Consider the following 19,509-nt stretch of genomic DNA (forward strand, 5'->3'; position numbering starts at 1 on the left):
AAAAAAAAAAAAAGGACTGGAGAGATTTTGTTACAGCAGTTTTGGAGGCTGGTCCTCAATTACAATAGAGGACCTGGTGGAAAGATGAGAGAGACTAAGACCATTGAACAACAAAGTAGGACTAGAGGTGTGGAAATCTCTCAAAACCAACTTCTTAGAGAGGGAGATTATGCTAATGTAGAAAGGCAATCTTTATAAGATGACCACACCCTGGCTTAATACCAAGCAGCAGCCTTGAATGTTTGGGACAGAATTGAAGAAACAGGAAAGAAACCAAGTCATTTACTAAAGTTATACAAGGCCCAAAAGAAACTTTCACTGATTTCTTGGAAAGATTGCCTTCAGCAGTAAATAGAATGATACCAAATTCAGAAGCTAGACAAATAATTAAATCTCTGGCTTTTGAAAATGCTAATTCATAATGCAAAAGCGTAATTAGGCCATTAAAGGCAAGATCAACACCCTTGGAGGAATGGATCTGAGATACAATCAATATTGAATCTCATGACCATGATGCTTGGATAGAAAAGTGATTTCCAGAGGTTTGAAGAAAAATCAAAATGCCAAGTGTTTCAATTGTGGTAAACAAGGTCACCTAAAAAGGGACTGTAAACAAGACATTTCTAGAAACAATGTTTTTTCTCTAAGAGTAATCCCAACAGAAAGCCCCTCCCTTCTAGAGTGTGCAGAAGGTACTGCAAAGGCAGGCATTGGACTAATGTACATCAACAAGGGACAGACAAGGTGACCCTTTGCCATTGGGAAACTCCTGGAGGGGCCTCCCAAAGGCTCCCATGTCAAATGCAGTTCAGTTTCCTGTTATAGTAGATAACAAATGATACCGCTACCTCTCTCAGGACTTGACAATTAACCCAAATTTTCTTTTCAGGATCCCCTAAAGATGCCTTCACCCCCAGACAGCAGGAAGTAAATTTAAGAACACAACGCCCACATTCCCAAGAGGTGGTGTGTGTGTGTGTGGTTTTTGGTCGTTCAATGTGTTATCAATATTTGTCATTGTTTAGGGTGGTTGGTTACAAGTCGTTATTGGTATGGTCATGAAAAAAGCTGAACACAGGTTAGACTCAGAGTTCTTGTTTTAAAAAAGAAAAAAGGGGATATAGAAATGATAGGATAGGATAAAAAGATAGATTGTTGAATCTACTCTGAAAAGAAAAAGGGGGATATAAATATGATAGGATAAAAGGGTAGATTATTCAACCTACTTTAAAAAAGCAACTACTTGTTTCAAATATTTTACATTGATATGGGTCTTTGTATATTGATACAAATTGAGATTATTTTTTAGAACGAACTGTTCATATATTTCTAATCTTGTTCAAGGTATTATACTTATACATCTCATTTAACAATGTAATGCAAATTGCTAGTTCTTGACAGTTATTAGGGGTGGGGTGGGAGGAAGGAGGACGGGAATCTGGTTGATATGAAAAATGAATAGAAAATCTCTTAATAAAACTAAACAAAAATTAACTTAAAAAAGTTATTACCAACTATTTAGGATAATAAGGAAATGCATCGAACTTGTAATCATTTTAGGTATGTTGTCAAGGTCAAACAGATATATTTTAGATAGACAGGTCATCTTCAAACACACAGAGATCTACAGAATATGGCATTTAAGATGTTTTGATAACATAGGTTCTTTATGACAATGAGACATGTCTACTCTTGGCAGCACCAATTTACTTCAGAGATGATGGGCACTGAAGAAAACTCCACATGGAGTTTACTATCTTTGTGGCAAAAGTTAGCCACTGGACAAGAAAGTGCTCTTGCCTCGACTGCTGACAGTATGCTGTCCAAATGGGTCAAGCAGGACACAAAAGAAAGGACAACTGAACTTTGCCAAAACAAGGTAGGATAGTCCCTCAGATAATCCTGCTTCACAGGTAAGTCTGTCAGATATGCTAGGCCTATAGGATGAAAATTGGTGCTCCAAAGTTACAGAGGAACCTTGGGTGACTGTCCAGGCAGCCAACTCTTTCTGTCATTTCTCACATTTTTTTGGACGTCACTTGCTTGTACTTCCTGCTTACTCAGGTAATATTATTTCCTTCTCGGGTCTCTGATAGAGTTGAAGACTTTATAGTTATAGTTTTCCTTGTTACCAGATTCAGAAAAGACATTCACTAAGCTAGGCAGTGGTGGCACATACCTTTAATCCCAGCACATAGGAGGCAGAGACAGGTCAATCTCTGTGAGTTCAAGGCCAGCCTGATCGTACAAAGTGAGATCCAGGACAGGCTCCAAAACTACACAGAGAAACCCCATCTTGAAAAACCAAGAAAAAAAAAAAAGACATTCATTAAAGAAGTGTAAAGTATATAAGGTTGAGAGACATTAAAAGATAGTTTGGGTAATACAAATTGAATAGTGAATTAGGTGCAACCTCTTGTACTCACCAATATAGGATAGATATGGAGTATTTTCTCTGAATTTGTCAATTATTCATGGCCTAGACATTGTTATTGTATTTATTGTTTGTATATATTGTATATAGTTATTGTACTTATTGTTTGTTTCCACTTTCTCCATCTTTATGCCCGACACTCCAAAGCTACCTGTTCTTTTCTATACAAACATGAGGTTTTAGTGCAACAGATTTACATGCCATACATCTCTAAATCTGACTAGGGAGGGAGAAAAAAGGAGAAATTATTGCTGTAATAACAGACTGTGGGTTTGGCAAAGCTTGCTGCATGCTAAGTTACATATGCCTTTGCTATTGCTGAAAGTTAGATAGGATAGAATGACATTCCCAGAGCTTTTTTCTTGTGTGTTTGTGTATATATGTATGTGTGTTTGCCCCTTCCCCCTGTATATAGGGTCTCTCTACATAGCCCTAGCTGTCCTGAAACTCACTAGACAGGCTAGCCTTGAACTCAGAGAGCTCTGCCTGCCTTTGTCTTCTGCACGCTAGTATCAAAGGGTTGTGCCAGCATACCAGGTTGCAAGTACTATCTTCAGTTTCTAGCAAGTACATGGTTGTATGTTGTTTACATTTTTGTTCTATCGTTCTTTCTTGTAAACGGAATTATATATTTTAAATTTTAGATATAAATCTGTAGAGATGCCACCCAATTCTTATTGGAATCATCTTGCCTGAGGAAGGATTTAAAAACAAAGGAAGCAGCAGATGACATTGAGGCCACCCTTCTTTATAGTAAGTCCCAGGCCAGATAAGACTACATAGAGAGATCCTGTTTCAAACACACACATACCAATGCAGGAAGTTTTCAAGTATATCAATACATAAAAGTAGTGTCTTAGGTTTCCTATTGCTGTGAAGAGACACTATGACCACGGCAACTCTTACAAGGAAAACATTTAATTGGGGCTGCTCGCTTTCAGCTTCAGAGGTTCATTCCATTATCAACATGGTGGGGAGCGCAGGGTGGCATACAGACAGATATGATGCTGAGAGTCTTATATCTTACAGGCAATGGGAAGTCAACTAACACGCTGGGGTAAGCTTGAGCAAAAGAGACCTCAAAGCCGCCCCCTAATAGTGCCACTCTTTTGGGGAGCCAATTTCTTTCCAACCACAAGTGAGCTAGGGGACAGAAGGTGTCTCAATGGCTTAGGCCCCTTGTTCTTGTAGAGAACTTCAGTTTGGTTCTCAGCAGTTACAACTGACTGTATCTCAACTCCCGGGGGTGCAGACAATCCTCAGACACCTGCACACAGCTGGTACACATACTAACAGGCATACACACCTATACAGGAGTAAAAACATTTTAAAGAGGTTTTTAAAAGGAATAGAATTATTAAGAAAACAATCCCTCAAAATGACCCAAATTCCCTCTTTAACATTTTTAATTTTTTTTTTCATACAATATATTTGATCATGTTTTTCACCCTCCTTCAACTCCTCATAAATCCAACTCCGATCTCCCCATAAACCCCCTTTGAAGGGCTTGAATCTGACACCAGTGTTCCAGAGAATTGGTAATGTCACCAGTGCTGACACTCACCAGGGAGGAATTTTTAATGGTGGAGATTTAGTCGACTTAGAACTTTTGAGTGTTGGCCGCTATGGCAGGGTCAGAGGACTGGAAGTGTTTGGTTTCCTAAATAAGCCCTTAGAAAGATTGCCCTGCAGTTGAGTGGTCTGCCTGGGTGAGCTTCGGTGCAATGCAAGCATCAGCTACTAGCTCCATATCCACAAGACTCGCGCTACTTTACACACGTTGGATCTTTCCAAACTGGCTTTGAAGAATTACACCTTCTATCTTTCCTTTACTTCCCTTTCTGTATTTCAACGAGCTCAAACGCATTCCAAGCGGGCCTCAAAATTGGTTGCGTACCTAAAATGACCTTGACATTTTGATCCTCTTGCTACTGAATCCTCTTGCTACCTACTGAATGCTAGCATTACAAGCCTGCGCCATCACACTAGTCTTTGTGAGGTGCTGGTGAATGGAACCTCAAGGCTTCCTTCATACTAGACAAGCACTCCTAACCACTGAACTACTTCTCCAGCCTCAAGAATTAGTTTTCAACAGCGGTGGTGTGTATATTGCCCAAATAAGCGGATCCCAACGTAAAGTGCCAATTCAAAGGCATCTCCCGGCTCCTAGTTACGTGGTTTCTTTTCGGAGAAAAGCTCGGGCAGACCGGCTCCCGATGGAGAAAAGCATCTTCCAGCCCTTGGTCACTACACTGCCAGTCCTCAGGATCGTGGATGGTAGTCTAGCGCCTTCTTCCAGGGTTTAAGGGAGGCTGGAGTCCCAAACACCAAGGACCCAGGGTCGGAGACAGAGGACGCACCGAATGCGCGGGACACAACCAGGAAGCTCCCGGTCGCGCTCCGCCCCGCGCCGCCCGCCGTCCCCGAGCGCCCTCTCGCGCCCCCGCGCACCCGCCCGGGACCCACGTCGAGGGAGCGCGCGGGGGGCGGGGCCGGCGCGGGGGCGCGCGCGCGAGGCCGCGGGCAGGGGGGCGGGGCGGCAGAGCTCGGTGCCCGGCCTGGAGGACAGCGGTGACGGAGTCGGCGGTCGGCGGCGGCAACGCTGAGAGGCCGTGCGGGACGCGGGCGCCGGGTCGCCGGAGCTCAGAGGTAACGCGGGACGGACCTGGCACGCGAGAACTGGACGCGGGCCCCGGGCACGAGTGGCGGAGGCCTCCGGCCTGGCGCTGACGCCGCTGCTGCCCAGGCGCAGGGGGCGGGGCGCGGGGCCCGGGAGCCGGCGCCTTTTGTCCGCCCGCTGCGGCCGCTGCGCCCTCTCGCGTCGCGCCTGCTACCTGGCCCCTGCCCCTGCCGCGCAGGCCTCCGGGGCCCTGCGGCGCGCGCTCCCGCCCTTGTTTTGTTTGGATTTGGGGAGGAGGGGCGGCTCTTCCCTGGTCGTGCCCCCCCCCACCGCGTCCCAGCGCGCGTGCGCCGGCGTGTGCCGCGGCGCCCTATTGGCTGCGAACTCGCGCATGCTCTGAGGCCCGTGGCCGACTTCCGGCGCGCCCTCCCCTCCGCCTTCTCTCAACGGTCTTCAAGCCGGTTCGAAAGATGCCGGCGGTAGTGACTGGCTGCGGCGGGCCCGCCCCTCCGGGTTCTCCGCCCCCGCCGCGGCCGCGGCCGCCATTACGGAGCTCCCAGTGGTGAGTGTGCGGAGCTGGGGCCCCGCGGGGCGCTGCCGAGTCCCCGCAGATCGGAGCGTGGAGCGGTCACTGCTCCGAGCCACCGTTACCGCCCTGGGCAGCCCCGCGCCGGTCTCGGCCCCCGCTCCCCCGCTCTGCGCTTCCGCCACCGCCGCCGCAACTGTGTCACGCGGCCGCTCGCGCCTTTGTCTTCGCTGCTCCTCCCGGCGATGCTCATCCTCTGGGCGCTGTCGCTTTGCCGCTGCCGCCGCTGCCATGACGGCCTTGCGCTTCCGTGTTGCCGCGTGCCTACAATCCCTTCAGCCCCAGCGGCGCTCCCTAGGCCGACGCAGCTAGGATTGTCAGTGTCGGCCGTTTTTGTTGCCAGGCCCGAGTTGATGCAGACTTAGCCAGTGTGATGCCCCTGAAGCTAAACCCTCCCGCACGGCCTGAATCGCTTGCCACTTCTCCCGCCGTGTCTTACTGCTCTTCTCTGACTGTCCATTGCTTTGGAGAGCGAGTCTTTTATTATACCTGCGACCTTGTGCGCAAGCATCTTAGAGTGACTTAGTCGTGTTGCACTTGATCTTAGCCTAGAAGCGATTAGAAAAGCGTTTTTTTGTTTTTGTTTTTGTTTTTCTTAGCTCAGGCATAAAACGGTTACAGGCTTTTAAAGGCGCTCGTACCTCTGTTTCACCACACTTCGTTCAAAGCTTATTTCAAGTTTTGTTTCTGAGCTGGTCTCCCTATACGACTGTAGCCCCTGCTGCCCTGTGATCCTCCTGTTTCAGCCTCCTCTTTTCGAGTGCTTGGGGAGGGATAGGTGTGAACTGTTGTTACCTCAGAGTTCATCTTGAAGACTGGGGTTTTAAAAGGCCCTAATTTTCAAATTAACTTGGAAGATGGACGACTGGAAGTTGACTAGGAAGTTACTGAAGCCTGTGTCGATGCAAGCCTTTAACTCCAACGTGTGGAGTCCTGTATTATCAGCCTCTGTGCCCAGTCAAGATAGACATCATTACGTGCTGATTTATGAGATGGGAAAGTGGCCAGCCATTACGATGGATTATCTGAGTGTAGTGGGAAAACTCGGCCTGAGCTGTTGGAGGTATTTAGTGCTCTCTATTAGTGACATTAGAAAGTATGTGTTACTTGGAGTGTATAGTGACTTGTGAAATACTGGTGCCTTTTCTAAAAACACAAATTCTAAAGGATAGCAGTAGTTTGAGACACATGCTGCAGCCCCAGACATATTGCTCTTTCTAATGGAATAAACTACAACCATGGAATTGGGCTTTCTATTTCTGCAAGTCCTTTATCGCCTATAATAAAACAACTTAGGCATTTCCCTTGTCAAAAGTAAATCTCTGTTACTATTCTAACATTCAACTAAAAAGAACCCAAAAACTCGTGGCCACAGGAGAACTTTATAAGCCACAGGTGAAAATACATTTTGGTTTCCACACCATATGGACCCACGTTAAAAAAACATAATTTTCTTTATTTATTTAAGAATGAAAAAATGTTCTATCAGAATAAGTACTTATGTAATTAAAGTTCATACATTGAAAATGATATATAAAGAATTACTATTATTTATATTAACAAAGAATTTATACAAATATCTATTAAAATCATGAAATTAAATTGCAATTTAATGTAGGCACAACATATCAATGAACTGTGTATTTATATACATTTTCTGTGATCTTTGATAATTTGAAAGTAATTTTACTTGATTTTTAACAAAGATCTAAAATACTCTTAAAAATAAGCTGCACATTTGAAATAGTAAAAAAATAAATATGATCTTATATAAAAATGAAAAAAATAAACCAAAACACCCCATAATTTTCATTCTTTGGCAGATACTTTTTAAACTCCCATTCTGACCATGCTGTGTTTTTGGCACTCTGTTTGTATCCATGACTCAGTAAAAAAAATACCGGTCCCATTTTCAGAGTAGCATGCAGCTGTACTACCAGCCTTGGGAAGGTGGATTAGGAACTCAGAGGCATCCTCTGCTACATAGCAAGCTTGAAGCCAACCTGGGCTACAGGAACCTTCCCTCCCCAAGAAAATCCCTATTAGGGAGCTAATTAAGCTATCTGAAAGGTCTCATCAGAGTACTGTAACAAAAAGTTCAGTTACAAGGTACACTGATAATGTTAATTAAAGCAGTCTTGGCTAACCATCCATGTGGCTCTGTTAGCTGTTAATGAAAAGTGAATTTAAGCAGGGCATAGTGGCACATACCTTTAAATCCCAGTACTTAGGAGGCAAAGGCAGGCAGATATCTGTGAGCTTGAGGCCAGCCTGGTCTATAGAGTGAGTTCCAGAACAGCCAGGGCTACACAGAGAAAACCTGTCTCAAAAATAAACAAAAAGTGAATTTAACAACTTACTAACCTATTACAGAAGAACAAAAAATACTATGGGTTAGCATTCTGTGGCCCTTAGTAAAGATATTAAGAGCTGAGGCAGATTGTTTTTAAATATTTCCCCCAAATAGGTGTTTTTGGTTTTTTCAAGACAGGGTTTCTCTTTGTAGCTTTGGAGCCTATCCTGGAACTCCCTCTGTAGACCAGACTGGACTAAAGGCATGTACCACCACCGCCTGGTTATTTAACTTTATTTTATGTGTGTTGATGTGAAGGTGTCAGATCCCCTGGAGCTGGACAGTTGTGAACTGCCATGTGGGTTCTGGGAATTGAACTCAGGTCCTCTAGAAGAACAGTCAGTGTTCTTAACTACTGAGCCATCTCTCCAGCCCCTAACTTTAGGTGTTTTATGACTTTTTTTTTTTTTTTATTACATGCATTTATTTGGGTTGTTGAGTGGGGGGAACATGTACTCGACACTGTGCCTGTGCTGAGGTCAGAGACAACCTTCAGTAGTAGGTTCTCTTAACTCAACCATGTGGATGGATGATACTGTGTGTGCTTGGGAGCTGTGTGTGTGTGTGTGTGTGTGTGTGTGTGTGTGTGTGTGTGTGTGTTTTCCTGTATAGCATGTTCACCCACCTAGTGATGTTGTACATTAGAAAGAATTCATCAGCACTGTCACTTTACAAAGGATCATGTGATCATAATGTTTTATCATGTTTGCTTGGGAAAATACTGCCTTAGTTTTAATTTCCATGAAAAACACATTGCTACATAAATACTACTTGTTTGCATTGAAATCCCCATGGAAACAACCTAAGTAATGTTCTGAGCCATCTTGGCCTTTTATATGTATTTTTTTAAGGGGGCTTGGGGGATGGAGTTTGAGGCAGGTTTTCTCTGTGCAGTCCTGGCTGTCTTAGCTGTCCTGGAGTTCACTGTGTAGGCTATGCTGGTCTCAAACTCAAAGATCTCTTTGCCTCTGCTCCTTTACCCCCTAATGCAGTATTAAATGAACGCACCACCATATCCAGCATGCTTTGGGCTGTTAGGAATTTTAAATATTTGTAAATGTAATTCACTGTTGTCAATAAGATATTTCTATGTTTGGGGAGTGGGCAGATTGAGGTAGGACGCAGGGTGCTCCGGATCATCCTGTCTCAGCCTCCCGTAGTGCTGGTGTCATAGTTGAGTGCATTGTCTTAGCTTGCATTCTTTCAGCTCTCTTTGCAACTGCTAGAGAAGTGTGGAACTGCCACCTGTGTTTGCAGAAGATTTGTCTCTAACTGAAAGCACTCTGTTTAATGTTTTAAAATTTTACCCTAGTTTGTTGTGGCCTGGGATTATTACATAACAGGATAAAAGGTCTTAGATTTCTAAAAAGTTAGAGATTAAAGAAGAAATTAATTATTCTCCATCATTGTTAGTTGCTCATTAGCATGGATTCTTAAACACTTAAATAACCATTTTCCTCTACTAAGGAATTTTTATTATAGAATATCAGGGTCCTAGATTAGAGTTGTGTGCATGTGTGGAGGTCAGAGGTCACAGACAGGAGTCTTCCTCAGTTGCTTTCCATCTTATAATTTGAGATAGGGTCTCTCACACTGAACCAGGACTTCACATTTCAGTTTCACTGGTTGGGTGTTGAGCTTTGGGGATCTGCCTGTCTGTACTCCGAGTGCTGGGGTTACAGATGGGTACCAACATGCAGCTTTTACATGGGTGGTGGAGATCTAATTCAGATCCTCATGCTTTCATAACACTTTACCCACCGAACCATTCCCCCATTAGTGGTTTCTTTGTTTTTGTTTGTTTCCTTTTTAAGGGCACAGGAGTGTTACGATCAGGTAAATTTGGGTGAGTGCATGAGATTTTTTTGTGATTTTGTTTGTTTGCTTATTTGTTCACTTGTTACGAAAAGCTCACGGTGGCCTAGAATTCAGAATTCAGGATGTATCCCCTCCTGCCTCAGCCTCCTGAGTTCTAGGATTGCAGGCATGTGCCACCATGCCTGACTTTCTCTGTGGCTGTTTGATTATGCTTTTTTTCCTTACATGTGCATTTGCTTATGTTACACTAGGACAAGATAACATCTGTTGTCTAGGTGGTGATCTCAACTCACCTCCTTGGCTCTGGAGGGTCTTCAGTGTCAGTGCTCAGTGGTAATTTTACCCTTCAGTTTTCCCTTTAACGAGGGGAAAATTTTTACTCTAATGGAGATAGAGATAAAGATTACAGTTAATTTTCTTGACCCCATGAGAATGATGATAACAAAAGTCATCTTTACTAAACTGCTCCTTGGCTAGACCTGCACTTAGTCTCCTTCCTGAGTTCCAGATAGATGGCAAGAGGGGTTGGAGTCAGGTTCCTTAGCCCACCCTTGTCCTTGCTGCCTTTGTTCCTGTGGAAATTGCAAAGCTGCTGTGGCTTACGCATTCATCTTAGTCATTGCTTTACATTGTTAATATGTTAATAATGTTGTCTTTTTTAGTAATAATTAAGTCATCTAACGTAAAGTTTTAGTTGTATTTATTCCCTTTGGAATATTGAATTGAGACGTTTTAGTTTAGTTTGTTTCTGTTGATCTTCACACCAAGTCTTTTCTGTGCTTTAGGTTGACTCTCCACACTGAAGCCATTAGGAAAAACCCTTGTGATTAACAGCAGAGGCTTCAGAGTGTCACCAGTGTTCAGGCCTAGAAATTATTTTAAATGGCGACTGATATGTCTCAAGGTGAACTCGTCCATCCTAAGGCACTCCCACTTATAGTAGGAGCTCAGCTGATCCACGCGGACAAGTTAGGTGAGGTAGGGGCTGATGCATTCTTGAAGCTCACTCTTGGATCAATCCCTGACTTCAGGCTCTGCTGGGTTCTTCATAGATACAAAGTTCTGTTCATCTTCCCTTTCCCCTCAAATTCTTTATAAAACTTTCAACCTTCTAAATTGATTCCAGATTACCTATAACTTTCCATTTGAAGTTCTGTCTAAAATAAAATAATTTGAATATTTTAAAAATCATCTTTCACTTAAAAAAAATTAACTCATTAATAGTAATTTGCATCAGATCCTAGAGTTGACTTGAAGAATTCTACTACATCTTTAACACCCAGTTAGGTCCCTTGAGAGAGACAGAAGAGAACTCTATCCTGTGTGATTATGGGCATCTGTTTTCTTAGAAGGCAGAGGATAGCACCATGCCGATACGACGAGCTGTGAATTCTACCCGGGAAACTCCACCCAAAAGCAAGCTTGCTGAAGGGGAGGAAGAAAAGCCAGGTAAAGTAAAGTAAATTTAAAAAGACAGAACACTCCAATTTGAAGTATTCCATAAATCTTTTAAACTTAATTATTCTCGTGTTCATAATGCAGTGTTAAAGAGTATTTGAAGAGAGAAGTAGTAGATATTGGTATGTCCTGCTGGGCCATGTGGGTAAAGAGTGCATTTTCTATTTGAAGGCCTTTGGAAAGTAAAATATAATGTTCTTGGAGTTAAAAACAAAAATGAGGAGCAATTGGTGTGACATTTTAGACATAGTAATGCCCTGGGAGAGATGGCTCTGGAATTGAGGAAGGCCTGGGCTTTCAGGATAGGCAGTGGAATTGTCGGGAGGCCATCGGGGAACGTGAGTGTGACTTGTGTTAGCGGAGAAGAGATGAGCCAGTCAGGATGAGCCAGTCAGGTAGGAGTACAAAGAGTGGAGGGCAGACAACTAGGCCCATCAGCCTGGAGGAATGGTGTTCCTTCATGCTGTTGCTAGCCTCCTCTTCTGGTGCCCTGTTAGTCTTTTTCATGTCACCTTTTTGCTTTCCTTCTTTATCCCTCTCCTTTTTTTCTTCCATATCTTGGGTTTGCCAAAATGAGCATACCATTCTCTCTCTGTCTGGGCTTTTTTTTTGAACCTGGATTTTGTCTCAAAATCTTTAAGTGTTGTGCCCCATTTGGGCATCCATGCCTAAGGTAATAAGGAATGAGAGTCAGAATTTAAAAAGCCATGTGGGCAGGTGAGTTGATTACCACTGCATCTCTGGTGAGTCAGGGTACAGGCTGTGTGGTAGAATGATGTGTGGTACTGTGAAGACCAAAAGGTTGTTTCGAATTTGAGAGCAGTCAGGTCTATACAGCATGACACTGCCCCAAAAACAAACCCTTACATTCTTGGCTCACTCATAAGAAGTAGCTGATCCAGGTTCCATTATGAATTTTCAGAAATTATGTCCAGTTTTTAGGTTCTACTTCTTTTAAAATATTTTTTTCTGTTTTGAGATAGAGTTTGCGCTTGACACAGCAATCCCAGGAACTTGCTGTGTAGACAAGTGTGACCTTGAAACTCCTATCCTCACCTCTGCCTAGTTCATGCAGTGGTGGGTATTTCTCACATAGTGATCTGGGTGAACACTTGAACAAGTAACTCAAATGACTTAACAGGACGCCAGGCCAGGGGCCTGTAACAGTGACACTCCTCCTCCACAGCTGTGATTGACTTTGAAATGCGTCTGTTAATTTGAACAGTTAGCAGGTCTGTTAAGTAACATGCCTTTGACTTTTATTGACTACTGGGTGGGTGGGGGTTTGTGTTTTAGAACCAGATGGAAGTTCAGAGGAATCTATCTCTACTGTGGAAGAACAAGAGAATGAAACGCCACCTGCTACATCTAGTGAGGCGGAGCAGCCCAAGGGGGAACCTGAGACTGAAGAGAAGGAAGAGAACAAGTCTCCTGAGGAAACCAAAAAGGAGTAAGGGCCCTGCTTTCTTGCTCTTTATACTTGAATGCTGTGTGGAGACTGCAGTCAGGTTGTGAGTGTACAGAACAAGCCGTTTGTGCAGGGCATGTACTATTTGGGTTTGCTTTTTAAAATTACTGTTTGAACAGGTTTTACTATGCACTTTTATGCCTTTTAGAGTTTGTAGTGGTTAGTTAGCATGGTAAACATTTCCTGTTTGCTTTGGAGTATGTCTTTGTGCATTAAAGGAACATTTGATATTTTTAAGTTTTGATAGACTCTCAGTAAGAAATGATAAGTAACTACAAAAACCTGACGTGAAAGACACCTCACCACTTGTTCCTACCTCTGTGCCAGCAGTGGACTGTTCGTGTGTGCTTGTTAGAGTACTCAGTCACGTCACATCAAGAGCAGAATAAGCCCTGTATCTGGTGACTGAGCTCTGGAAGTAACATTTGCAGTTGATTTATATCTGTGTACAGTAGTGGCAGTTGTTTAAGTTGTTTTTTTTATTCTTGGTTGAGGAGGGACAGACACATTGTGAGCAAGTCTTACTATGTAGCCCTGGCTAACTTAGAACTCACTATCTAAACTATGCTGGCTTCAAACTTGCAATGATGAGCCTCATGCCTCTACATCTCAAGTGCTGAGTTACAGGTATTTGCCACCATATACCTGGCTTCTTTCTAAAAGAAAAAGGTTTGCGAGCAATTGAGGAAGATAGCCTGCACTGACCTTTACCTCAGGAAATCTCTTATTCCCATTTTTTTGTTTGTTTTGTTTTTGTTTTTCCTTTGGTTTGACTTTTGTTTTTCAAGACAGGCTTTCTCTGTGTAACACTCCTGGCTATGCTGGAACTCACTAAGTGAAACAGGCTGTCCTCGACCTCACAGAGATCAGCTTTCCTCTGCTTCCCAAGTACTGGGAGTAAAGGCATGCACCACCAACCCCTAGCTAAGAAGTGATTTTATCCCTATTCTTGTTTTTTTCAAGACAGGGTTTCTCTGTAGCTTTGCGCCTTTCCTAGAACTCACTCTGAGCCCAGGCTGGCCTTGAACTCACAGAGATCGGCCTGCCTCTGCCTTTCAAATGCTGGGATTAAAGGCATGTGCCACCATTGTCAGGCTTCAAATTTTTTTTTATTCTTTATTTTACTTTTTTATTCTTGAAGGTAGTTGATGTTGTTTTACTGTTTAGAGGACTGAAACATCACATGCTAAAATCATATACGTAGGCCCTTAAGATCTTTTTCCATATCCCATTGCATCTGTTGTAGTGATTACTAATTTTTTTTTTTTTTTGAGCTGAGGATTGAACCCAGGGCCTTGTGCTTGCTAGGCAAGTGCTCTACCACTGAGCTAAATCCCCAACACCGTGATTACTAATTTTTATTATTTTATTTTTAGTATATGTGCTGCCAAAGTGAGCACTATTATTTTATTTTTACCATTATATATGTTTTTTATGTGTATGGGTGTTTTGCTTGCCTGTTTGTGCATGTGCATGTGCATGTCTGGTGTTATGGAAGCTAGAAGACAGTGTTGGATCTCTTGGAAATGGAATTACAGGTGACTGTGAGTCACTTTATAGGGACTAAAATCAAACCCAGGTCCTCTGGAAGAGCAGCCAGTGCTCTTCTCATTGAACTGTCTCTTCAGCTAGAATTTTCACTTCATTTTTAGTGACAGTTAATGTGATTGCTCTTGCCTGTTCCTAAGAGAAATACCTTTCTAGCTATACCTAAGATAAGAGGAACCTCTTGATTCATTTATAGTACCAGGAAGTTTTTAATGTTATAGTTTGTAGATTTTTGCTTGTTTTATATATCATCTCAGTGTAAATAAATTAAAACTTTCCCCCCAAGACAAGATGTCATTTTGTAGCTGCAGCTATCCTGGAACTTGCTAGTTTAGTCTTGAACCTAGAGTCACTGTGATTCCTGAGTGCTGGGATTACAGCCCTTACCCCTGGCTCTCCCTCTGTGGCCTTTTTTTTTTCTTTCTGATTGCTCTTTGATGTTAGAGAGCCATTGGTTCTAGGACCCCTACAGTACCAAGATCTGTAGATACTCAAGTCCTTCCTATAAGTTGGTCTAGTGTTACTTGTAACTTAGGTATATCCTCCTGTATAGTCTAATACCTAATACACTGTGGGTACTTTGTATACAGTTGCTGTGCTGTGTGACTTCGTTACTAGTAGTGAGTAGGAAAGAAAGTTGTGTGTTCAGCATAGATGCTGTTGTCCCTTAAAGTATATATATAGTCTTTGGGTGCAGAATGCAACTGTGTGAGATCTGTGAATACAGAATGTTGACTGTCTCTGAAGAGTTCATCTTGCATAATGAAAACTCTTTGTTTTTAAGTGAGAAAGAGCAGTCTAAAGAAAAAGAGAAGAAAGTGAAAAAAACGATACCTTCCTGGGCTACTCTTTCCGCCAGCCAGCTAGCCAGAGCCCAGAGACAAACACCGATGGCTTCCTCCCCACGGCCCAAGATGGATGCAATCTTAACTGAGGCCATTAAGGCAAGTTGTTATTTCAAGCAATCAACTCAGGTTTACTCTCTTCATCTTTCCTTATTTGAAAACAGCTTATTTTGTGTGAACATCAGAAATCCTGCTTTGCTTCCTAAAGGATATTCATCATAGGAGGCACATGTTTTTCTACTGTAATTATATTTGATGAGCACTTTTTTTTTTTTTTTCTTCAAGACAGGGCTTCTCTGCCCTGCCTGTTCTGGAACTTGCCCTGTAGATCAGGCTGGTCTTAAACTCATAGATCTGCCTGCCTCAATTTCAGAGTGGGGTGGGTTGTTAAAAGTGTGTCCCACCATTTCCTGAAAGCACATTTGTTTTTTAAAACTTATGTTAAGGGGCTGGAGAGATTCAGTGGTTAAGAGCACTTGCTGTTCTTACAGATGGCCTGGGTTCTATTCCCAGCACCCACATTGACTGGCTCATGACTATCTGTAATTCCAGTTCCCTTTGTGGGCACCTGTACACACTTCACAGACATGTGCATCATTAGAAAACATGCAGAATTTCTATTAAAAATTATTTCCTAGTTTTGTTTGTACAGCTGAGCATCTGATATATAGCAATTTTCTTTCTTTTCTTTTTGGTTTATCGAGACAGGGTTTCTCTGTGGATCAGCTCTGGCTGTCCTGGAACTTGCTCTGTAGATCAGACTGGCTTCAAACTCAGAGAGATCCACCTGCCTCTGCCTCTGCCTCCTGAGTGCTGGGACTAAAGGCGTGCTCCACCACTGCCCGGTGTATATAGCACTTTTCATACCTAAAATAAGAACTTTCTAATCCTACTGCTTTGTTTCTTCACTAACCCTTTCAAAATATTGCAAAAAGGAGCCTTCTTACATAGCCTTATGACTTCAGTGTTTTCATTGGCTTTCATTAGCATATGTGACTCTCAGATATTGTTAGGGGGTCAGGGTGGATTTCCTGATGGAGCACAAGCTGATTGGCCTGGAACTCCCTGTTGTATAGTCAAGGATGACTTTGAATTTGGGGTTCTTCTGCAAGATTATAGGTTTTTGCTGCCATGACAAGCACCAAATGAAAGTCTAACCTTACACTGCCTTTATTATGTAACTCTTCTCCATATCCCCCTGCTGGGGATCATACATCAAGTCTTATGCAAGTTAAGCCTACATTCCCCCCCCACACACACACACCTTGTATTTAAAAGAAGAAACTTTATTTCTTTTTTTTATTTCTGTGGAGCTTATTATCTTCGTATATGTTCAGGAGCCCTTGGAGGCCTGAAGAAGGCATTGGACACCCTGGAATTGGAGTTACAGGCAGTTGTAAGCTACTGTGTTTGTGCTGGGAACCAAGTCCAGGTCCTGTCCAAGAGCATAGTGAGCTAGCATTCCAGCCCCAAGATCTCTCTCCTTTACATAGCCTCTCTTGAAGAATCTCATGCAGCCAAGACTACATAGAGAGATCCTATCTTAAAAAAAAAAAAAGAAGAAGAAGAAGCAGGTGGTGGCTTTACATCTTCAGGCAGAAGAACAATAGATGCATGTATTTGCTCAGTTGCCTTTCTAGTTATACAGCCCAGGAAGTCCCTGCCCAGGGAATAGCCCCACTTAGAATTTAGATGGTTTGGGGTTGACTATTTTTGTTTTGTGGGTTTTTTATTGTTGTTTTTCTGAGACAGGGTTTCTCTGTGTAGCCCTGGCTGTCCTGGCACTTGCTCTGTAGACCAGCCTGACCTTGAGTTCAGAGATCCACCTGCCTTTGCCTTCAAAGTGCTGGGATTAAAGGTGGACACCACCACCACCCAGCTTTTTGTTTTGGTTTTTAAAGATGGTCTCACTCTGTATCCTAGACTGGCCTTGAACTTGCAGCAATGCACTGTAGTTGGAGAGCTTCTTTCCAGGTTCCACCAAGCCCCTGCGGTCCCACAACCCATGTATAAAATAATCATACAGACACTTATATTATTTAAACTGCTTGGCCATTAGCTCAGGCCTACCATTGTCTAGCTCTTACTCTTATATTTAGCCCATTTCTGTTAGTCTATACTTTGCCACATGGCTTGTGGCTTACCGGTGTCTTTACATGTTGCTTCTCATGGCAGCGGCTGGTAGTGTCTCTCTCTTCCCCAGCCTTCTACCTCCCACAATTCTCTTCTCTGCTTGTCCCACCTATATTTCCTGCCTGGCTACTGGCCAATCAGCATTTTATTTATACAGAGTGATATCCACAGCAATGCACCCACCTCTGCCTTGTAGAGGTGAGATTACAGGTGTGAGCCACCATAACCAGCAGTTCCTGTGGTTTTGAAAAAATTAAAATTTGTGCAGACATACTAGTTAGTGTTGTTTGTTTCTCCATGGCCTTTACATGCTTCAGTTGAGCTAGCTGAGGCACTATTCATTCTTCCCTACCACTTTGCCATTTAGTTCATTTCTAAAAGAACTTATTTTGAAAATGATTCCGTCTCTAATAACAAATAACTAGTTTAATACGTATGATTTGAAAATCTTGTAGGCATGCTTCCAGAAGAGTGGTGCCTCTGTGGTTGCTATTCGAAAGTACATCATCCATAAGTACCCTTCTCTGGATCTGGAGAGAAGGGGCTATCTCCTTAAGCAAGCACTGAAAAGAGAGTTGAACAGAGGAGTCATCAAACAGGTATTGCACCATTGTAGAAAATGAGATTACGTCATATATCAGCAAGTTAGGTATATTTTTTTCTTTTAAAAGTGAGTACATGACTGAAATAATTCAGCCGGACCTAGTCTTATTATGTGAGGATAGGCCTCAACACTGATGGCAGTTGCCTTTGTAGGTCACTCTTAATAGAGCAATACAATGGTGTGATTTTTCTCTGTCTGTTGTGCTGTTGGTTGGGTCTAACTATTAATGCCTGAGGGCAAAGAGCATCAGCTAAAGCCTGACTAGACTGACCCTGATTTCAGGCATAATCTGTGTTGCTTTGCTTAGTTCTTCAAAGGATTGCTTAGATTTGGAACAGTTTAGGGTGGGCATTGCAGCTCCAGCTAGAACACTTCCTGAGCACGCATAAGGTCCTGATTACCCTGTCCTGGGATAAAATCATGACAGCCTTAAGATGAAAATGGAGTTTATCTCATCAAATACTCTTCAGAAGTCCACAGTGATAAGAATAACCACTAAGATTCCATGATAGCAAAAAGACCTAGTCTATCACATTCCAAGAGCTCCTGGGGTTCTTTGATACCTTTCTACAGATTGTGATGGGGTTAGGTTCTGTGATAGACAGTTAAACTCTGCCTAGGAACCCTCAGTGAGTTGTTAATTTAGTACATATATGTTGAGTGCATTCTTTGTGGTGGATGCTTTGGGGTTCATCAGTGAATAATAAAGTGATTCCTATTGTGTGGTAATTACCTGTTTATATGATTAACAGATTTTATTTTTGTGAAATGTTTGATCATCAGATAAGCCTGAGTTACTGGGTTGTCCAGGGTTGACTGGCTGGTGTAGTGTCCTATCTCTTCAACTCCATTGTTCTTTCCTCTTCAGAGTTAAGCAGCATTATGCCTCCTGCTTATAACCCTCTAGTGTGAAGTTACTAACTCGATCCTGGAGCAACTTAGATCTCATGTATTTTAGGTAAAAGGAAAAGGTGCATCTGGCAGTTTTGTTGTGGTCCAGAAATCAAGGAAAACACCCCAGAAATCCAGAAACAGAAAGGTAAGTTTCCAGCACTTTTTGCATGCTGAAGTTACTATTCCTGCTACTGAAGACAGCAGCAGTAATTGAGTGCCTGTGTGAGTAGCACTGTTTGAAGTGCAGCCTTTCCACTGAGGGCCGAAGACATTGTAAGGAATTTCCCCAGATAAATGCGAAGAGCAGCCAGATTGCAAAGCTTAGTACTTCAGCCTTGTTAAGCCTATGGTCTTCAGTGCCTTATATTGAATTATGGGCAGCTGTATGAATTACACTACTTTTTGTGAAATATATTTTAATCTAGAAGAGATATATAAGTATATTTCTGCCCCACCAGGACCTAAAACTATATTCAGATTCCTTTTGTTTTCTCATCTCTGTAAGTACTAACACCCAAAACAGTTCCACTGATAAACAAATAATGTCTAAAAAAAATTTTTGTTTTTTGTTTTTGAGACAAGGTTTCTCTGTGTAACAGCCCTGGCTGTCCTAGAACTTGCTCTGTAGATCAGGCTGGCCTCGAACTCACAGAGATCTGCCTGCCTGTACCTCCCAAGTGCTGAGATTAAAGGTGTGAACCACCACCACCTGGCATAGCTAAACATTTTTAAGTGAAATAGTATTTGT

The 19,509-nt window shown here is 42.7% G+C and overlaps 1 protein-coding gene across 5 annotated transcripts in view; it reads left to right on the plus strand.

Moving 5' to 3' along the window:
• The first annotated feature begins 4,933 nt into the window (after positions 1-4,933).
• The window catches only part of Hp1bp3 (heterochromatin protein 1 binding protein 3), a 28,548-nt gene continuing 13,972 nt past the window's right edge, over positions 4,934-19,509 (plus strand). The window contains exons 1-7 of one of the 5 annotated variants that reach the window (XM_036177771.1): positions 4,934-5,083; positions 10,597-10,789; positions 11,164-11,260; positions 12,566-12,719; positions 15,070-15,229; positions 17,719-17,862; positions 18,826-18,906. In XM_036177771.1, coding sequence (XP_036033664.1) covers positions 10,694-10,789; positions 11,164-11,260; positions 12,566-12,719; positions 15,070-15,229; positions 17,719-17,862; positions 18,826-18,906 — 732 coding nt within the window. In that variant the 5' untranslated portion in view covers positions 4,934-5,083; positions 10,597-10,693. Of the gene's footprint in view, positions 5,084-5,441; positions 5,617-10,596; positions 10,790-11,160; positions 11,261-12,565; positions 12,720-15,069; positions 15,230-17,718; positions 17,863-18,825; positions 18,907-19,509 lie in introns of those variants that run through there. The other 4 variants (XM_036177769.1, XM_036177770.1, XM_036177772.1 and 1 more) reach the window with 4 other exon arrangements.

The sequence above is a fragment of the Onychomys torridus genome, chromosome 2 (assembly GCF_903995425.1).
Source record: "Onychomys torridus chromosome 2, mOncTor1.1, whole genome shotgun sequence".
NCBI classification, from domain to species: domain Eukaryota; kingdom Metazoa; phylum Chordata; class Mammalia; order Rodentia; family Cricetidae; genus Onychomys; species Onychomys torridus.